This window comes from Bos taurus, chromosome 15 (assembly GCF_002263795.3).
Source record: "Bos taurus isolate L1 Dominette 01449 registration number 42190680 breed Hereford chromosome 15, ARS-UCD2.0, whole genome shotgun sequence".
Taxonomy (NCBI): Eukaryota; Metazoa; Chordata; class Mammalia; order Artiodactyla; family Bovidae; genus Bos; species Bos taurus.
Window position 1 is genome coordinate 27,845,199 of NC_037342.1, and position 16,171 is coordinate 27,861,369.

The 16,171-nt window shown below is 38.8% G+C and overlaps 1 protein-coding gene across 2 annotated transcripts in view; it reads left to right on the top strand.

The window, feature by feature from the left end:
- Positions 1–14,919, top strand: part of PAFAH1B2 (platelet activating factor acetylhydrolase 1b catalytic subunit 2) — a 28,744-nt gene extending 13,825 nt beyond the window's left edge. Inside the window, 4 exon segments of one of the 2 annotated variants that reach the window (NM_174664.2) lie at positions 5,149–5,238; positions 6,155–6,271; positions 7,618–7,740; positions 11,593–12,966. In NM_174664.2, coding sequence (NP_777089.1) covers positions 5,149–5,238; positions 6,155–6,271; positions 7,618–7,740; positions 11,593–11,871 — 609 coding nt within the window. In that variant the 3' untranslated portion in view covers positions 11,872–12,966. 2 annotated transcript variants of the gene reach the window in all.
- Positions 14,920–16,171: the final 1,252 nt, after the last annotated feature.

Genomic DNA, 16,171 nt, shown 5'->3' on the forward strand with positions numbered 1-16,171 from the left:
AGAACACCCGAGCACAGCTGAATGTGTTGAAGTTATGAAAGGAAAAATCAAGAGACTGTCCCATGTTGGAACAGACTAAAAGAGATATGAGATTAAATACAGCGTAATATCCCACATTGACTCTGGAAATGGGCATTAGTGGAAAAATTAGTGAGATGTGAGTGCAGTTTATTTTGGTTGCTAGTATTCCCTAATGTAAATGTCTTATGTTTGACGGATGTACCATGCATATGTACAAATACTGTACAATGGTTGCAAATCTTCTGTAGATCTAAAATTATTTCAAAACAAAACATTAAAAAAACAATCATGATTAAAACAAGTATTAAAGTGATACTCATGGAGTGTTGCCAAACTATCCAGCCCTAATCTAGACTTAAGTACCACATATCAAGAAGTAGCTGGAACCAACGAACATGTCCTCCAGCACCACAGGAATGCAGTCAACAGAGTCCAGACTGTGGAGATTAGACTATGACCTAAGATTCTGCAGGTCAGACAGTCATAGTCCTTAAAAAATAAGTTTGGAAGGTGGTGACTGAGGAAGATGGAACCTGTACATTAAAAGGGATTTTTTTTTTAATTTAAATTTATTTATTTTAATTGGAGGCTAATTACAATATTGTATTGGTTTTGCCATACATCAGCATGAATCCGCCATGGGTGTACATGTGTTCCCCATCCTGAACCCACTTCCCTCCCTGTACCATCCCTCTGGGTCATCCCAGTGCACCAGCCCCAAGCATCCTGTATCCTGCATTGAACCCCGGACTGGCGATTCATTTCTTATATGATATTATACATGTTTCAATGCCATTCTCCCAAATCATCCCACCTTCTCCCTCTCCCACAGAGTCCAAAAGACTGTTCTATACATCTGTGTCTCTTTTGCTGTTTCACATACAGGGTTATCGTTACCATCTTTCTAAATTCCATGTATATGTGTTAGTATACTGTATTGGTGTTTTTCTTTCTGTCTTACTTCACTCTGTATAATAGGCTCCAGTTTCATCTGCTCATTAGAACTGATTCAAATGTATTCTTTCTAATGGCTGAGTAATACTCCATTGTGTATATGTACCACAGCTTTCTTATCCATTCATCTGCTGATGGACATGTAGGTTGCTTCCATGTCCTGGCTATTATAAACAGTGCTGCGATGAACATTGGGGTACACGTGTCTCTTTCAATTCTGGTTTCCTCGGTGTGTATGCCCAGCAGTGGGATTGCTGGGTCATAAGGCAGTTCTATCCAGTTTTTTAAGGAATCTCCACACTGTTCTCCATAGTGGCTGTACTAGTTTGCATTCCCACCAACGGTGTAAGCGGGTTCCCTTTTCTCCACACCCTCTCCAGCATTTATTGCTTGTAGACTTTGGGATCGCAGCCATTCTGACTGGCGTGAAATGGTACCTCATAGTGGTATTGATTTGCATTTCTCTGATAATGAGTGATGTTGAGCATCTTTTCATGTGTTTGTTAGCCATCTGTATGTCTTCTTTGGAGAAATGTCTGTTTAGTTCTTTGGCCCATTTTTTGATTGGGTTGTTTATTTTTCTGGAATTGAGCTGCAGGAGTTGCTTGTATATTTTTGAGAGTTGTTTGTCAGTTGCTTCATTTGCTATTATTTTCTCCCATTCTAAAGGGATTTTAAGAGACAAATTGTCTGGATCCTGATTTTAAAAAACATAAAATTTTGTAACATTGAGTTTGAACACTAGTTGTTTGTTGATATTAAAGAGTTGCTATTAATTTTAGAAGAGTAGAACTGGTATTTTGGTAGTGAATTTTTTAAATCTTTTAAGAGTTACATATTGAAATTTTTATACATGAAGTGCTCCATCCTTGGTTTGCTTCAAAGTAACTTGAGAATGAGATGGGGCAGTAGTTGCTGAAATGTTGAATTAATAATGCCCATAGTTAGATGATTGCTGTAACTGGTGATGGATATATGCAGATCCATTGTATTGTCCTGCTTTCCTGTATGCTTGACATTTTCCATAGTAAAAATTTTTTTTCAGGGTGATACTAAAAGACTTGACTGTAGACAAATTTAATAGCAAATCATATCAAAACAGTAACCAGCTAAAAAAGGTTTAGCAGCAGACAGAAGTATTTGCAATAAATATTACAGATGACACACTGATGTTTTTGTTGTATCATCAGTAAAAATATCCTCAGATATACTAGATAAATATCTCAATGAGCATGACAAGAACTGTTTAACTTTTTGTTTCCAAAAGGTACAGATTAAAACAATGAGGAGAAGAAGAAGGAGGGAGAGGGAAATATTAATGACCAGTACAGGTGTGACTATTGGAGAAGGCGATAGCACCCCACTCCAGTACTCTTGCCTGGAAAAGCCCATGGACGGAGGAGCCTGGTGGGCTGCGGTCCATGAGGCCGCTAAGAGTCGGACACGACTGAGCAACTTCACTTTCACTTTTCATTTTCCTGCATTGGAGAAGGAAATGGCAACCCACTCCAGTGTTGTTGCCTGGAGAATCCCAGGGACGGGGGAGCCTGTTGGACTGCTGTCTGTGGGGTCGCACAGAGTCGGACACGACTGAAGCGACTTAGCAGCACAGGTGTGACTATGGTAAAATGAGTTCTTATACACACACGCTGGAGTCAGTATAGATACAGCCAATAGCCATTTTGTTAAGAATTTGGAAATATCTCTAAGACCCATAAAAGTGTTAATCTTTGACCTAAAAACCTACCAACATGTAAAAAAAAAAAGTAAATTTCTTCATCTCAGTCAATAGGAGGTTCCTGGCAAATTTTCACTAGGAAAAGAGCTAAACAAATGTACGTCTCACTGGATGCATCAGTAGGATATTAAGTAGTGTTAGAAAGTATGGTTATAGGGGATTCCCTGGCAGTTCAGTGGTTAGGACTCCATGCTCTCACTGCAAAGGCCCTGGATTCAATCCCTGATCAGTAACTAAAGTCCCACAAACTGTGTGGCCTGGCCAAATAAGTAAATGAATATTCTTTTTAATTTATGTGATAAAATTTTTTTAAAATTATGATTATGGAAATCATGTAGCCACATAGAAAAATGTTTTTAATATAATATTATATGTAATTATAATGGCCCTATTTATTGAGTGCCTATTGGGTGCTAGCAAAAAGCTGGGTCTCTTTTATGGAACTCTCATTTTTACAACTCAAACAGAATTGTCAGAAGATGTGGAAGCCTTGGGTTATGTACCTGCTTAAGGTCGCTGATCCGAAAGTAGTTAAGCTGGAATTGGCACATAGGTTTTTCTGCCCCCAAAGCTGTGTTGCCGGAAGGAGATGTGCATATATTTCAACTATTTTAAGGCGGGGGAGGAATGGGGAATGTGTGAAAAAATGATGAGAAAAGGTACCCCAAAACATTAATAGGTACTGGTTAAGATGGTAGGGCTATAGGTATTTTGCTTTGATCTTTTCTGTTTTTCGAAGCTCATTGCAACTATTTAAAAAGAAAATGTAAAGGACTGAAACCATTAGAACAGCAGAGCTTAAATTCCATGATGTTCTTTAAAAGTGAGCTGTTTTTGTTGGTATTGAGAAGTAGTTGATACCTGAGTACCCACAGAGAGATGACATGATGTGAAAGAGCACTACTTAGTGAAATTAAAGTTTTATTCTTGCTCATCTTATCCCTTAAGTTTAAAAACACTGTTGAAATAATAGTAATTTTTTAAAAATGATTGAACCCTGGTTGGGGATCTAAGATCCCACTGCATTGTGCAGCCAAAAAAAAAAAAACACTCTAAAGTGCTTGCTTTGGCAACATATATGCAAAAAAAAAATTGTTTACACAAGAAAAAAGAAAAAGCTATCCCAAATCCTGTCAAATTAAGAAGAGATGTCTTAATTGTCAAATTATTTCCAGAAATGTTTTTGTATTTTCACCAGTCTCAGTGGAATATCTCAGTTTCAGCACAGTGTCATCTCCACTTGTATTACCAGCAGAAACACTTAAGTAGCATCTCCACCTTAGGGGAAGCATAATTGAATGTAGCGTTTAAGAAGAAACTGCATTTGGACCTTTCTATAGAACTGGGTTAGAGAACTGCTAAAGCATTGTGTTAATTTGTTTTGGGGATGAATATAAAAACTTAAACTGTGTCTTCTGGTTTAACATCAATGAATAAAATCTTTTTACCTTAAGAGCAGAGAGAAGCATACCTGGGCTAGGTCACCCCAGCCTAGAAACTTGGATTAGACTGAAAAAGCCTGATTTTTAGTTTGCCAACATCTCACATTGAGAGGTTAGCAGACATTTTCAAAGACCATACTAAAATCATTCAAATAAAATGCATGCCTTTTGATTGGATCCTAGTTTTAAAAATAGATAATATAAAATACTTTATTCAATTCTTAGAACCATTGTAAAGATTGAATATTAGTTGTGGGATTATTGTTCATTTTCTTAGATGTATTGATAATAGTTCTATGGCTTTACAGTAGACTGCCCTTATGCTTAGGAGATGCTTGTGAAATTTTTTTTTTTTTTGATGTGTCTAGCTGCGCCAGGTCTTGGTTGCGGCGTGTGGGTTCTTCAGCCTTCATTGTGGCGTGTGAGCTCTTAGTTGCAGCCTGTGGAATCTAGTTCCATGAACAGAAATCGAACCTGGACCCCCTGCATTGGGAGCACAGATTCTTAGCCACTGGACCACCAGGGAAGTCCTTGCATTTGGAATATTTAAAGGTGAAGAAACAGAGTGTGGCAGCTTACCCTCAGATGATTCACCAAACACACAGATAAAGCAAATATGGGAAAATGTTGAATGTAGGTGGAGTGTGTACAGGTAGTCATTGTATTACTTCAGCTTTTCATATGTCTAAGTGTTCTTCATAAGAGTTGGAGGAAAAGATAAGCTTTATTTAAATATATATATGTGCGTGTGTGTGTGTGTGAGAATGCATTTTTCTGTTCCGGTTTCTGCAGCGTTCCAGTTTTCTCGAGCACATGAGAATGATCAGTTTGGTAGGACCCAACAGTTAATTGCAGTTGAGAGGAATCAGCTTTAGGGACAGACCAAAGAGAACGTTTAATAACAGAGTAACTGGTTGGACAACTGTTCTAAGCCAAGAAGTCTCACAGGGAAAGAAATGCCAGCTTCTGATTGTTCTTTCTTCTTCACACCAGCACAACAGATTTGTCCTGGACTGCAAAGACAAAGAGCCGGATGTCCTGTTCGTGGGGGACTCCATGGTACAGTTGATGCAGCAGTATGAGGTAAAGTGAAGGGGCGCGGGTGGTCCTGGGCTGCTAATGTCAACACATCCGTCAATAACAGACTTTCATCCATTCTGCTCTAATTCAGAGTTAGAAGGGAAATCAGACCTACTTGATGGGATTCTTGGTGCCATCAAGCACAAGACAGAAAATGTAGCATTTTTATTAGTACACTCCCCTTTTTCCATTGGCTTCCAAGAAGCCTCACATTATATTTGTCCTAGTCATGACTTTCAGTTCTTACTTGCATTTTACTATTTCTTTGCTTGTATTTGCCCATTTTTGTCCTAGCTGTGATTCTCAATTCTTACTATTTGTGTTTTACCATTTTAAAATGTTACGTATTTTTGGGGTGAACTTTTGAATCTGTTCAGGCATTCTCCCAAGGGAAATTTAAAAGAAAAGATAGGTTTCTTTTTGTGTTTAGCACTCTTGCTGCTGCTGCTAAGTTGCTTCAGTCGTGTCCGACTCTGTGCGACCCCATAGATGGCAGCCCACCAGGCTCCCCGTCCCTGGGATTCTCCAGGCAAGAACACTGGAGTGGGTTGCCATTTCCTTCTCCAATTAAGCACTCTTAAGTTTTTTCATCTCATGTTTCTACTTCCCCTCATTTCTTTTAAGTGATTTAATAAAGGGAAAGATGAATATATTGAGTTGACTGCTTAATTATAAATGTTGGTACCTATTAAGTGCACAACCTCTGCGTTGTGACTCAAGTCCTGAGCTGAGGCCTAATGCTGCACTGAGAGCTGAGTTCCAAAGCGCTTTCGGCAGTTGGGAGCATACCACTTGGGGTGTTAATATTTGAATACAGAAAAAGGAAGCTGTTATTTCAAATGCCTCACAATACATTGCAGTTGAGGGATTTTATTTCCCAATAATTTTAGCTTAAATAAATGAATTTTTCTCTTTTTAGATATGGCGAGAGCTTTTTTCTCCACTTCATGCACTGAATTTTGGAATTGGGGGAGATACAACAAGACATGTTTTATGGAGACTTAAGAATGGAGAACTGGAGAATATTAAACCTAAGGTGAAATGAAGCTTTTTTTTTAAAAAAAAAACCTTAATCTTAAGTCTTTTGCAGAGAGTTAAATTGTCAGAAACTGGTAGTTTTTAAGAAAAATTTCTTCTGGGACTTCCCTGGTGGTCCAGTGGCTAAGATTTCATGCTCCCAATGCAGGGGGCATGAGTTTGATAGTCAAGGAACTAGATCCCACATGCCACAACTAAGACCTGGCTCAGCCAAATAAGTAAAAAAAAGTGTTTAAAATTTTTTTTTCAGTTGCTTCTTTAAACCATTATTTCATTGTTGTTCTTGGCTTCATGCCTTTTTAATATAGATGATTTTATCATTGTTTAAGAACATTCCAAATACATGCTTAATTACGGATCAGTGTATTGCTTGTGTGGCTCATACTTGAAATTGTTATAATTATCTTCGTCTGCTGTTGGAAGAGATTTGATGCTAATGAGGTTTGCTATTCTATGGTCCCGAGGCAGTAAGGGGAGGAAAGTCCTCAGAGGTGGGCCATTGGAGCAGGGCTATGATTCACTTGAGGAAGTAATTTTGGATTCACTTAACACACAAACAGATTGGTATTCACGGCCTGCAAGTTCTTCTAAAGGAAATTTGAAGCAGATGTGAACAAATGTTCAGCACAAACATGTACCCAGTGCCTTATCAAATTATCAGTGTCCTGAGTTGGCATGCTGCATATAAGTTTTTCCAACCCCAGACAACGAAAAGAGAACAAAACTGAGGCACTGATAACAGTTGCCGTAGTAGAAAGTGTTTTATTTTTGCCTAATAGAAAAACTCATGCATATTCTTTTTGTGCTAGGTGGAAATTACTTCGTTGGGTTACATGGTAAGATGTATGTCTATAGATGATAGTCACCATGTAAAAATTTTTGTTAAAGCAGAAAAACTTCAGAAAACTATAACCAGCCTCCATGCCACTGACTTTACCTTAAGTAGAACTGTGTATTTATACCCACTACCCTCCCTTGGGTACTTTTATTTTTATTTTTTCTAGAAGGTTACATCTACTAGAGTCCAATTAAATGGGGTTGTTTTTTTTTTTTTTGGTATAGTTTCTGGATTTTAAGAGATTAACTACCAATTCCACAATGATAAAGAAGTTTTCCTGTCTCTTCCTAGCACAACTTTACCACTTAAGTATTGCTTTGTTTGGAATTTATCCTGATATTAATATATATGAGCCCTATATTACTGTTTTAAGATGGCCTGCCCTGTTGAAGTTAACCATTTGAGAAGTTCATCTTTCCTTTTTTGATTTTTGAAATAAGATTTTCAACTAACTAGTGGACATTCCTTTATTCCTGAGTGTCTTTTCTTCCTTCCCTCAATTACAGGTCATCGTTGTCTGGGTAGGAACAAACAACCATGAAAATACAGCAGAGGAAGTAGCAGGTGGAATCGAGGCCATCGTACAGCTTATCAACACAAGGCAGCCACAGGCCAAAATCATTGTATTGGTATGTGGTCTTTGGGTGGGTGGAGACCTCAGTATCTTAAAGTAAAGGTGAGGTGTCTTTTTAGAAATGGGATCACTCATGAATATAGAGAATCTTTAGGTTGGAAGCAGCTTATGATGCTCCTGAGAAGCTCTTGTCTGATATGTGCCATTGTCTTATGGGTCTCATCATTTCCTAGAATCAGCTGTGGGGATTATCTTTTTTCTGCTCATCCTTATTTAGAATTATAAGTTCTCTTTATTGCCTAAGGTAGACTTCGTTTTTTTCTTCCCTTAACTTTAAGTTTTCTGATCTTCTGATAATTTTTTAAATGCACATGACATTTTTTCTAGTCCTGAGTTCTCTTTTCTTATTAGTTTGTTTATTTGATTGCACGGAATCTTAATTAAGGCATTTAGAATCTTCAATTTTTGTTGTAGCATGAGGGATCTTTTTTTCTGGTAAGTTGCAAGCATGTGGGATCTAATTTCCTCACCAGGGATCAAACCCAGGACCCCTGCATCAGGAGCGTGGAGTCTTAGCCACTGGACCACTAGGGAAGTCCCCTGAATGCTCTTTTCATTAGACCTGGGTTTAGATTAGCCTAGATCTGTTGTTTTATTCCATTGTTAATATAGTAAAGGTGGTGTATTTATCAGGATCTCTGAATTCTTTATCAGAGATTCCATCAGGAAGAAAATAGGTACTTCATAACCTTACCCCATGAGGAAATGTTACCCTCCGTACAATTAAAAGCATTGTCTTTATTATCTCAGGGGTAAACAGCTGTTTATTTCAGTGTTAAAGTTTACCTGTAGGCATTCTTAGCCAGCTAAAAACATGTTTTTGAGAAATCTCGTATATATTCAGTGTTTTAATGAGATAAGTGTTATTAAGGTAGTCATTTGTTCAAAAAAAGTGTGAGAATCACTATGTACGAGGCACTCTTCTAGGTCCTGAGCATGTAGAGATGAGTAAGACGTAGTCCCTCTCAGGGAGCTGGTAGATGGACATGGCAGGATAAATACGTAAAAGTTGACATCTGAGTTTAGTTTTAAAAAATTCATTGGTCTCCAGATAAATGGAGAAATGAAAGAAGAGAAAGTATTACAGAGAAGAAAGAGAGGAGAAAGAGGGAGGAAGAAAGGAAGGAAATGATCACAGACTTCTTCATATATGTGTTTGTTGGGTGAGTGAAGGAGGGTACTAGAAGAATTGAAGGTTATCCTGGAATAAAGTTCAGGTCTGGGGTAGTTCGGAGAAAGAGGCCACAGTTCCCATGTTAGGAGTTTGGATATTATAGCAGAGTTCTGGGGAGCCAGGTCTTGTTTTTTTTATTACATGGTATTTAATTAACTTACTTGTTTAGATCCTGCCTTATTCCAGAAAGGATTACATTATGGTTAAGAGTCCCATCTCTGAAGTACAGTGGCTGGTACATTGTACTTGCTTAGGACATACTTGTTGCCTGAGTGTTGCTAAATAAATCCTCCGTAAATATTCTTTGTTTCAGCCAGGCTTTTGAGTTTGATATACAGTGGTGTTATCTATAATACTAAAACATTGGAAGTAACCTAAATAATCAACCCCATGGGAGAATGATTACACGTCATTGAATGTAATAGCACTAATCATGTGACAATTACAAAGTCTGTGTGCAAACAAAATTTACAGTATTATTTAATCGAAAGGTCTGAATCCTAAACAATGTATATTATATTTGGAATTGCTTGAAGTGAATATGCAAATTAGAAAAGGAAATGAATTTAAAATCGTTGTTACATGGTAAAGAAATTAGGATTGTAATTTTTTGTCTCCTGTAACATTAGCAATTACCACTTACTACAGAGAAAAATCACAGATCACATGGCGTACCCTTGATACGTATTTATTAAGGAAAATGTTCGGCAAAACATACAATACTTTTCTCATCCTTGCTTGACAGTCCCAGTAGGCGTGGCGCTTTGCTTTTGCAGCTTAACATTTTTATGGCTTTAACTGCTGTGACATTCTCTGAAAGTCAGAACAGCATATTTGTTTGTTGGTGGCTGACCATCTTTCCTAGTCGTTCATTATATCTCAGCCAAGCTTTGATGTGCCAACAGTGAGGGCTGCTTTTCTTTGTTAACTGTTAGATGCAAAACCTTGCACTTTTTAACTGTCATATAAACTAGGATTTAGGGTTGACCTCATTTGCACTTAACAGGGATAGAAGGAAATGTTGGTGTACCATATTCATAGTTCTGTAGCTCTTTTTGGAACTGTACAGTCACACAGCAAATTGAAAATAAAAGCCCAATGTTTTGCTGAAATAATATAAAGTAGACATGAATAAGTACTTCCTTTGGGCATAAAACTTTTCTTGTTCTTTTGGTAGAATGCCTACAGAAAACCCATTTTTATGAAATAAGACCTCTTACCAAACCCAGTAGGAGAAACAGGTGGCAGCATTTTTGCCTGAATAACAGCAACTTGCTGTCGTGACATCCTGAGCTGCAGTGGTGTTGGTTGGGGGTTTCTGACAGTCTTATGATAGGGTCAGTTATCTGTAAAGCCATTTCTAGTTTGAGATGATAAAACCTTCTCTTGGCATATAAGAGCCAGCTTTTATTTACTATAGGAGAAGGACAGACACCTGATTTAGCTGAAAAATACATTAGATCATTAACAAGTAAGTTAAAAACATATTTAGGATACATCTCTGTTTTGTTTATTGTTTTGAACTTTTTGTTGGTCTTGGAGCATAGCCGATTAACAATGGTATGATAGTTTCAGTGAACACCAAAGAAACTCAGCCACACAGAGCCTTGTATCCACTCTCCCCCAAACTCTCCTTCCATCCCGGCTGCCACATAACATTGAGCAGAGTTCCCTCATGTATGTATTTTGGTGGGAGAATACTATACATTTGAAATTTGGTACGTGTTTTATACTTAGAGCACACCTCAAATTATCTTGGATTTGGCCATTTGGAAGTCCCTTTTACCTGGCTGCTGAATGCTTGTGACTGTGCCCCATCATTTTGGGGGGGGATACTTCTTTACTTTCTGTCATTCAGGATATTCCAAACTCATCTTGTACCTGCCACATCTCTCTTCGTACTACCAGGTAGTACGTGGCTCTGATTCATCAAGACAGCACTTGTTCCAGCTCCGTTTCTCATGTGTGGTAGTGAGGTGTCAGGTGGCATTGAGGAATAGATGTGTGTTTGAGCCAGATATTCTAGCTATATGGTGGACTGTTTGGAGAATAAATTGAAGGGAAGATACTACTGAAGGGAGGATGGTCAGTCAGGAGATTTTTACATTAATTGAGATGAGTAGTGATAGATAACAATGTTGTTTATAATCAGAAAAGAATGGATTAGAAAAATATTTAGGATGTAAAAGCTGAGTGATTTAACAATAAATAGACAAGGTTTATGGGATGAGAGACTTGGGGATGTTGAAAGGACAGTTGCCATAGAGAAGGTGGAAGGAATACAGTCCCGGGGAGATGATAAATGGTTTTTGGACATGTTGAGTTAGAAGTACCTGAGAGACATTCAGGTTTGGTTCTATACCTGGACGTTCAGTAGGAGTTCTGAAGCCGTGGAAGTGATCTGGGCTAAAGTGTGTAGAATGGGAAGAGTACTGGCCCAAGGACAAGACCCTGAGGAATACCAGCAATTAAGGAACAGGAGGAGGAAGAGGAACCTGAGAAGAAACCAAGCAGGAATAGTCAGAGAACTTTTCATTAAAATGGGCCTAGTCCAGTGTTTCAGAAATCAAAGGTATAAAAAATGCTAAATGGAGAGTCCCAGGGATATTTGAAATCACAAGTAAGTAGAGGAAAACAGTGTGTCTTCTCATATTCTTCTCTGCTCTTCCCCAGGGTTTGTTACCTCGAGGTGAGAAGCCCAACCCCTTGAGGCAAAAGAATGCCAAGGTGAACCAGCTCCTCAAGGTCTCCCTGCCGAAGCTCGCCAACGTTCAGCTCCTGGACACAGACGGGGGCTTCGTGCACTCGGACGGTGCCATCTCCTGCCACGACATGTTTGATTTTCTGCATCTCACAGGAGGTGGCTATGCAAAGATCTGCAAACCCCTCCATGAACTGATCATGCAGTTGTTGGAGGAAACACCTGAGGAAAAACAAACCACCATTGCCTGACTGGCTCCCGTCAGTGTTACTAGCATCCCAGCCTCCTCAGATCAGTTCTCTCACTGGCACTACAGAATCCTTCTCTTTCTTAAGGCACTTTGCATTGTCGAATGTTCCTATCTAGTGTTTGAAGGGGAGGAGGGATCTAAACTGGTCCTGTACATAGAAGGTTTGTTTTACACAGGAAAAAAATTAGCCAAGGAAGATGGTTGTTTAAATTCATTTGAAACCAGAAGGGGACTTTTTAGTTATATGTGTGACACAGTCATTGAATTATCACTGTTTTTCCTAGGACAACATCAAGCCTAAGTACTGAACAAAATGAAGATGCTTGGCCTTTCTTTGTATGGATTATGTCATATATAATAATGATTAGAATCACACCTACTTGGCTTTAAAACAGATGTTTTTCCAGTTGTTAAAGTTCATTATTTAGTCTTTTTTGTTTTGCTTTACTCATACATATTCTCAATGTTGTAGCAACATATAGCATCAGATTGAACGTGCTTGTCATTCATATATGGGAGATGCTATAGTCACTAGTGAATTTGTTCCACTCTTAATCCTTCCCATGCTTAGCAGTGAAAAATAGGTTTGGCCCCATTTGGGGGACTCTGTTGAGGGTATTATTTTTATGCTGCTGAATATCATGTCTGTAATAGACCCATGCATGCAGCCTTTCCTCTATTCCCCCTCATCCCCTCTCTTTTCTGGGGGTCCTTGTTGACATTACAAGCTTTTAACACATTTTTAACCTAGGAGCTCTGTTGCTGGAAGTGTGAGTCCCCAGCCAGTTACTCTTATGATGATATTACTGGTGTGTAACTCATTCCTGTGTGGTGTTCTGTGCTATAGTCTGTGTAGTGCTGTCCATATTCAGAGTTCTGATTGGTTATGTTTTGTTTCTCCCTTAAAACCTGTTAACAGTTTTTCGTCTTTTAGGGGGAAAAAATTGGAACTCTGTTTCCAACTCCATAAGACCTGGCTTTTTTTCTTGGCTTAGTTTTTAAATTATCAGTCCAGAAAAATTTGGCCTCTTCTCATGGGGAAACAGTGAAACTGCTCTTCAGAATATACACTCTACTTGATCCCCCCTATTTTAGTAAAAAAAAAAAAAAAAAAAATAGGTTTGTGTAACCTTAAGGACTTCTCCTTAATGTATCTTCATCTGTGAATTTCTTTCAAGAGAGCTCTTTGTAATCTTAATGGTTTGATGAGCTACAAGAACTGCCGTTTAAAAAATAATAGGAGCAGGTGGTTTATTATTTAATATACCAATGGAATATATACAAACTGGATCTACAAACGAATACTTTAAACTGGACCAGGTGGATATTGAAGTAACCCATCCAGATGGGCTCTGCAGAGATTCAGCTTAACGTTCAAGTTCAGTAACTAAGGCGTATGTTTCATACTTGGCTTGCAAGGTTCATGGCATTGCTGTTGTGTGTTGGAGGGGGATTTGTGGTTTGTGCTAAGAGCCACATCTGATTGAAAGGGATAGAACTTGGGCAGATTTTTTTTTTTTCTCGTCAAGGCTTTTTCTAGGTATTTTGTGGGGGTTTTTTTTTTGTTTGTTTTTGTTTTGGTCTTTAAAAAAAAACAATTTTTGAATGTATCATGTCTTCATTAACAACTGAAAATATATGTGATGTTTACTAAACTTGTTTAGTATATTAAATTTTCCTTTTTATTTTTAGTAGCCCAGGCTCTTGAGTTTTTCAGGACAGATTTTTTTTCTTAGCTGAGGTATAATTATAGGGAGGAGAATTAATTAAGCCACAGTTTTATGTGTGAAAAGACTGTTTCCTCTCCAGGTCTTTTTCTGTTGTCAGAGGTGGGGGTACGGTCCAAACCCCATTAGGTCACTCCGGCAGCATGTGCTTTTAGCTTCTCTCTTGACTAGGAGTCACATATCCCTTTGTCAGCTGGCCTTCAGCTCCTTTGCTTCTGTGTATAAACCTTGGATATTACTGCATTTTATATTTACCAGAGCTATTCGAGCAATAGTATTTGAACCACTAGCCTTTGAAATAAAAGTCAGCCCCGTTATTAACAGTGCAGATACTGAGTCCACTTGGATTTCTTGCAGCTTTCTTTGCACTGCTTTAGGCAAAAAGTGTTCATCTGGTTTTTTTCATTTGACACCCCAGTTTGCTGCAGTGACAGAACTTAATGCCTAATCTGTAGAGTTCATATATATATATATAAAATATATATACCCACACAAACACATATATATATGAAGTTTAATGAACTGTCCAAGTGAAACATCCTAACTGTCCTTGTGATTAAGGAGCCAGTTTTGCAGGCAGCCAGCGCGGTGTTTTTCTGTTGGTCTCCCAGCACATGCCCATTCCTTTGCCCGCCCATTCCTGCTACACTCGATGGCAGCTGGTGACACCACTGTGAAGGTTTCTGCGGTCCTGTCTTGAGTGTGGCAGGCTGGAGGTGTACTGCCAGAGGTGAGCTGGGGCGTGTTCTGTTCCCCACACATTTCTAAACTGCTACAGGCAGTGTACTGGCTACCACCTCAAGTCCAGACACAAGTCTAAAGCTGAATTTTGTGTCAGTAACCTTAACCCACCGAAACAAATCTTGAGTAGCTCGTATCCTGCTCTTAGGAATTCTGTTGTCATTTAAAAGTAATGTTCAACTTTCTTTTCCTTTTTCATTTGTTTAACCTAGTCACTGTTTACAGCTGTATGCTAAAGCCTGAGATATTGTCTGTGCTGTGGTGTATGAGCATTGCCAATTTTATATTTATTGCAGCAAAAAAGAAACTAAAGATATATGAAAATGAGGAGCATGGCTTTGCTCCTAAATCTGTGTGGGTGCATGTGGGAGAAGTGAATTGGGGTCTCTTCAAAGGAGGCTTTTGGGGGTGGGGTCACCCAGGCTTCTCCTTGGTGTTCCTGCTTGGGGATCACTGCTGCTAGCTGACTGGACCTCCCCAACGGAAGTTTTGTGATTCTGCTTTGGCAAAGTTTCATTGACCAGTAGAACTCATTCTGTTTTAGTGCATATTTCAATATAAATGTAAACATTTCACTCGAACTCACTGTCTTTCTGTCTCCTTTATCATAGCTTGAATTCCAGTGGCAAAAGAAGGGATGGTTTTTTTTTTCCTAATCACAATTAATTAGATACTTTAGTCATCTTGTTTCTTTTCTGTGGAACTGAATGTTCCAGGCTGACCCTCGTCAGGGATCTCCTTGGGGGTGTAGAATGGTCAGCGGGGTGGGATGAGCAGATAGAAGGAATCTTAAGTAGATAAATGGAAACAACTGTCAAATAAAATGTTTCAGATTTGTTAGTACTATCTGGTAGTTAAAAACAATTAACTCTAAAAATTATTAAATTGACCTTTTGATGCTTTTTCCTAATTTCAGTCTTTAGAATTTTATTCACGTTAACTGCCCCAGCTTCCACGGTTTCTCCATTCCTCACGCTAATAATCACCAGTTTTTCTTGTTTACACTTTGGCATATTTCTTTATTGTTGCCCCCAGCTTAAACTTAAGTGTTTCAAATTAATTGGACTATTCTGAGTTTCTGTGCCATCTAGGGAGAAAAGATTCAAGATAGTATTTCCCATATATTAACCACCTAAGCACTTTAGGTGGGTGCATTCCCACTTGACTGTTTGGCCTGGGGAGTTTTCTGTCCTGTCAGAGGTGAGTCATCTAAGTGGTTTGGCTGGGCCTTGAACCCCACTTTGCCTGACTTCAAAGTCCTTGCCCTTGGATTACTCATTCAACCTGGGGTATCTTTTTAGCTCTAGATCCTGATTCACAGTTCATGACAGACAGATTCCTAGTTTCCTTTCAGCTGAAAGTCCTGGGGGGCAGTCTTCTCACCTGCAGCAAGGCAACAGCTTCATCCAGTCTTTCTGCAGCCAATTATACTCCTTTTTGATTCCATTCTCCATTGGCCACAAAATTATTAAAATTTATTTTAAGTGCATTCCCTGGCTATCTGTTTCCCACCTTAAAAACCAGCAGTAGATCTAAATTGTGTTTATGGAGCTAAGCATTTATAGTGGTCCACGTGAAGGTGGTCCACCTGGCTACTGTATGAACATGTCAGTAAGTTCAGATTGGCAGGAAGATATTACTTGGAGTAGTTAAGTGAAATAAGATTTAAAATCGAAAGAAAGGTGTCCCTGGTGGTCCAGTGGTTAAGAATCTGCCTTGTAATGCAGGGGACACTGGTTCGATCCCTGGTCCAGGAAGATCCCACATGCCTCAAAGCTGCTAAACCTGTGCCCCTCCACTACCGAGCCCACGTTGCAGAGCACGAGAGCCAGC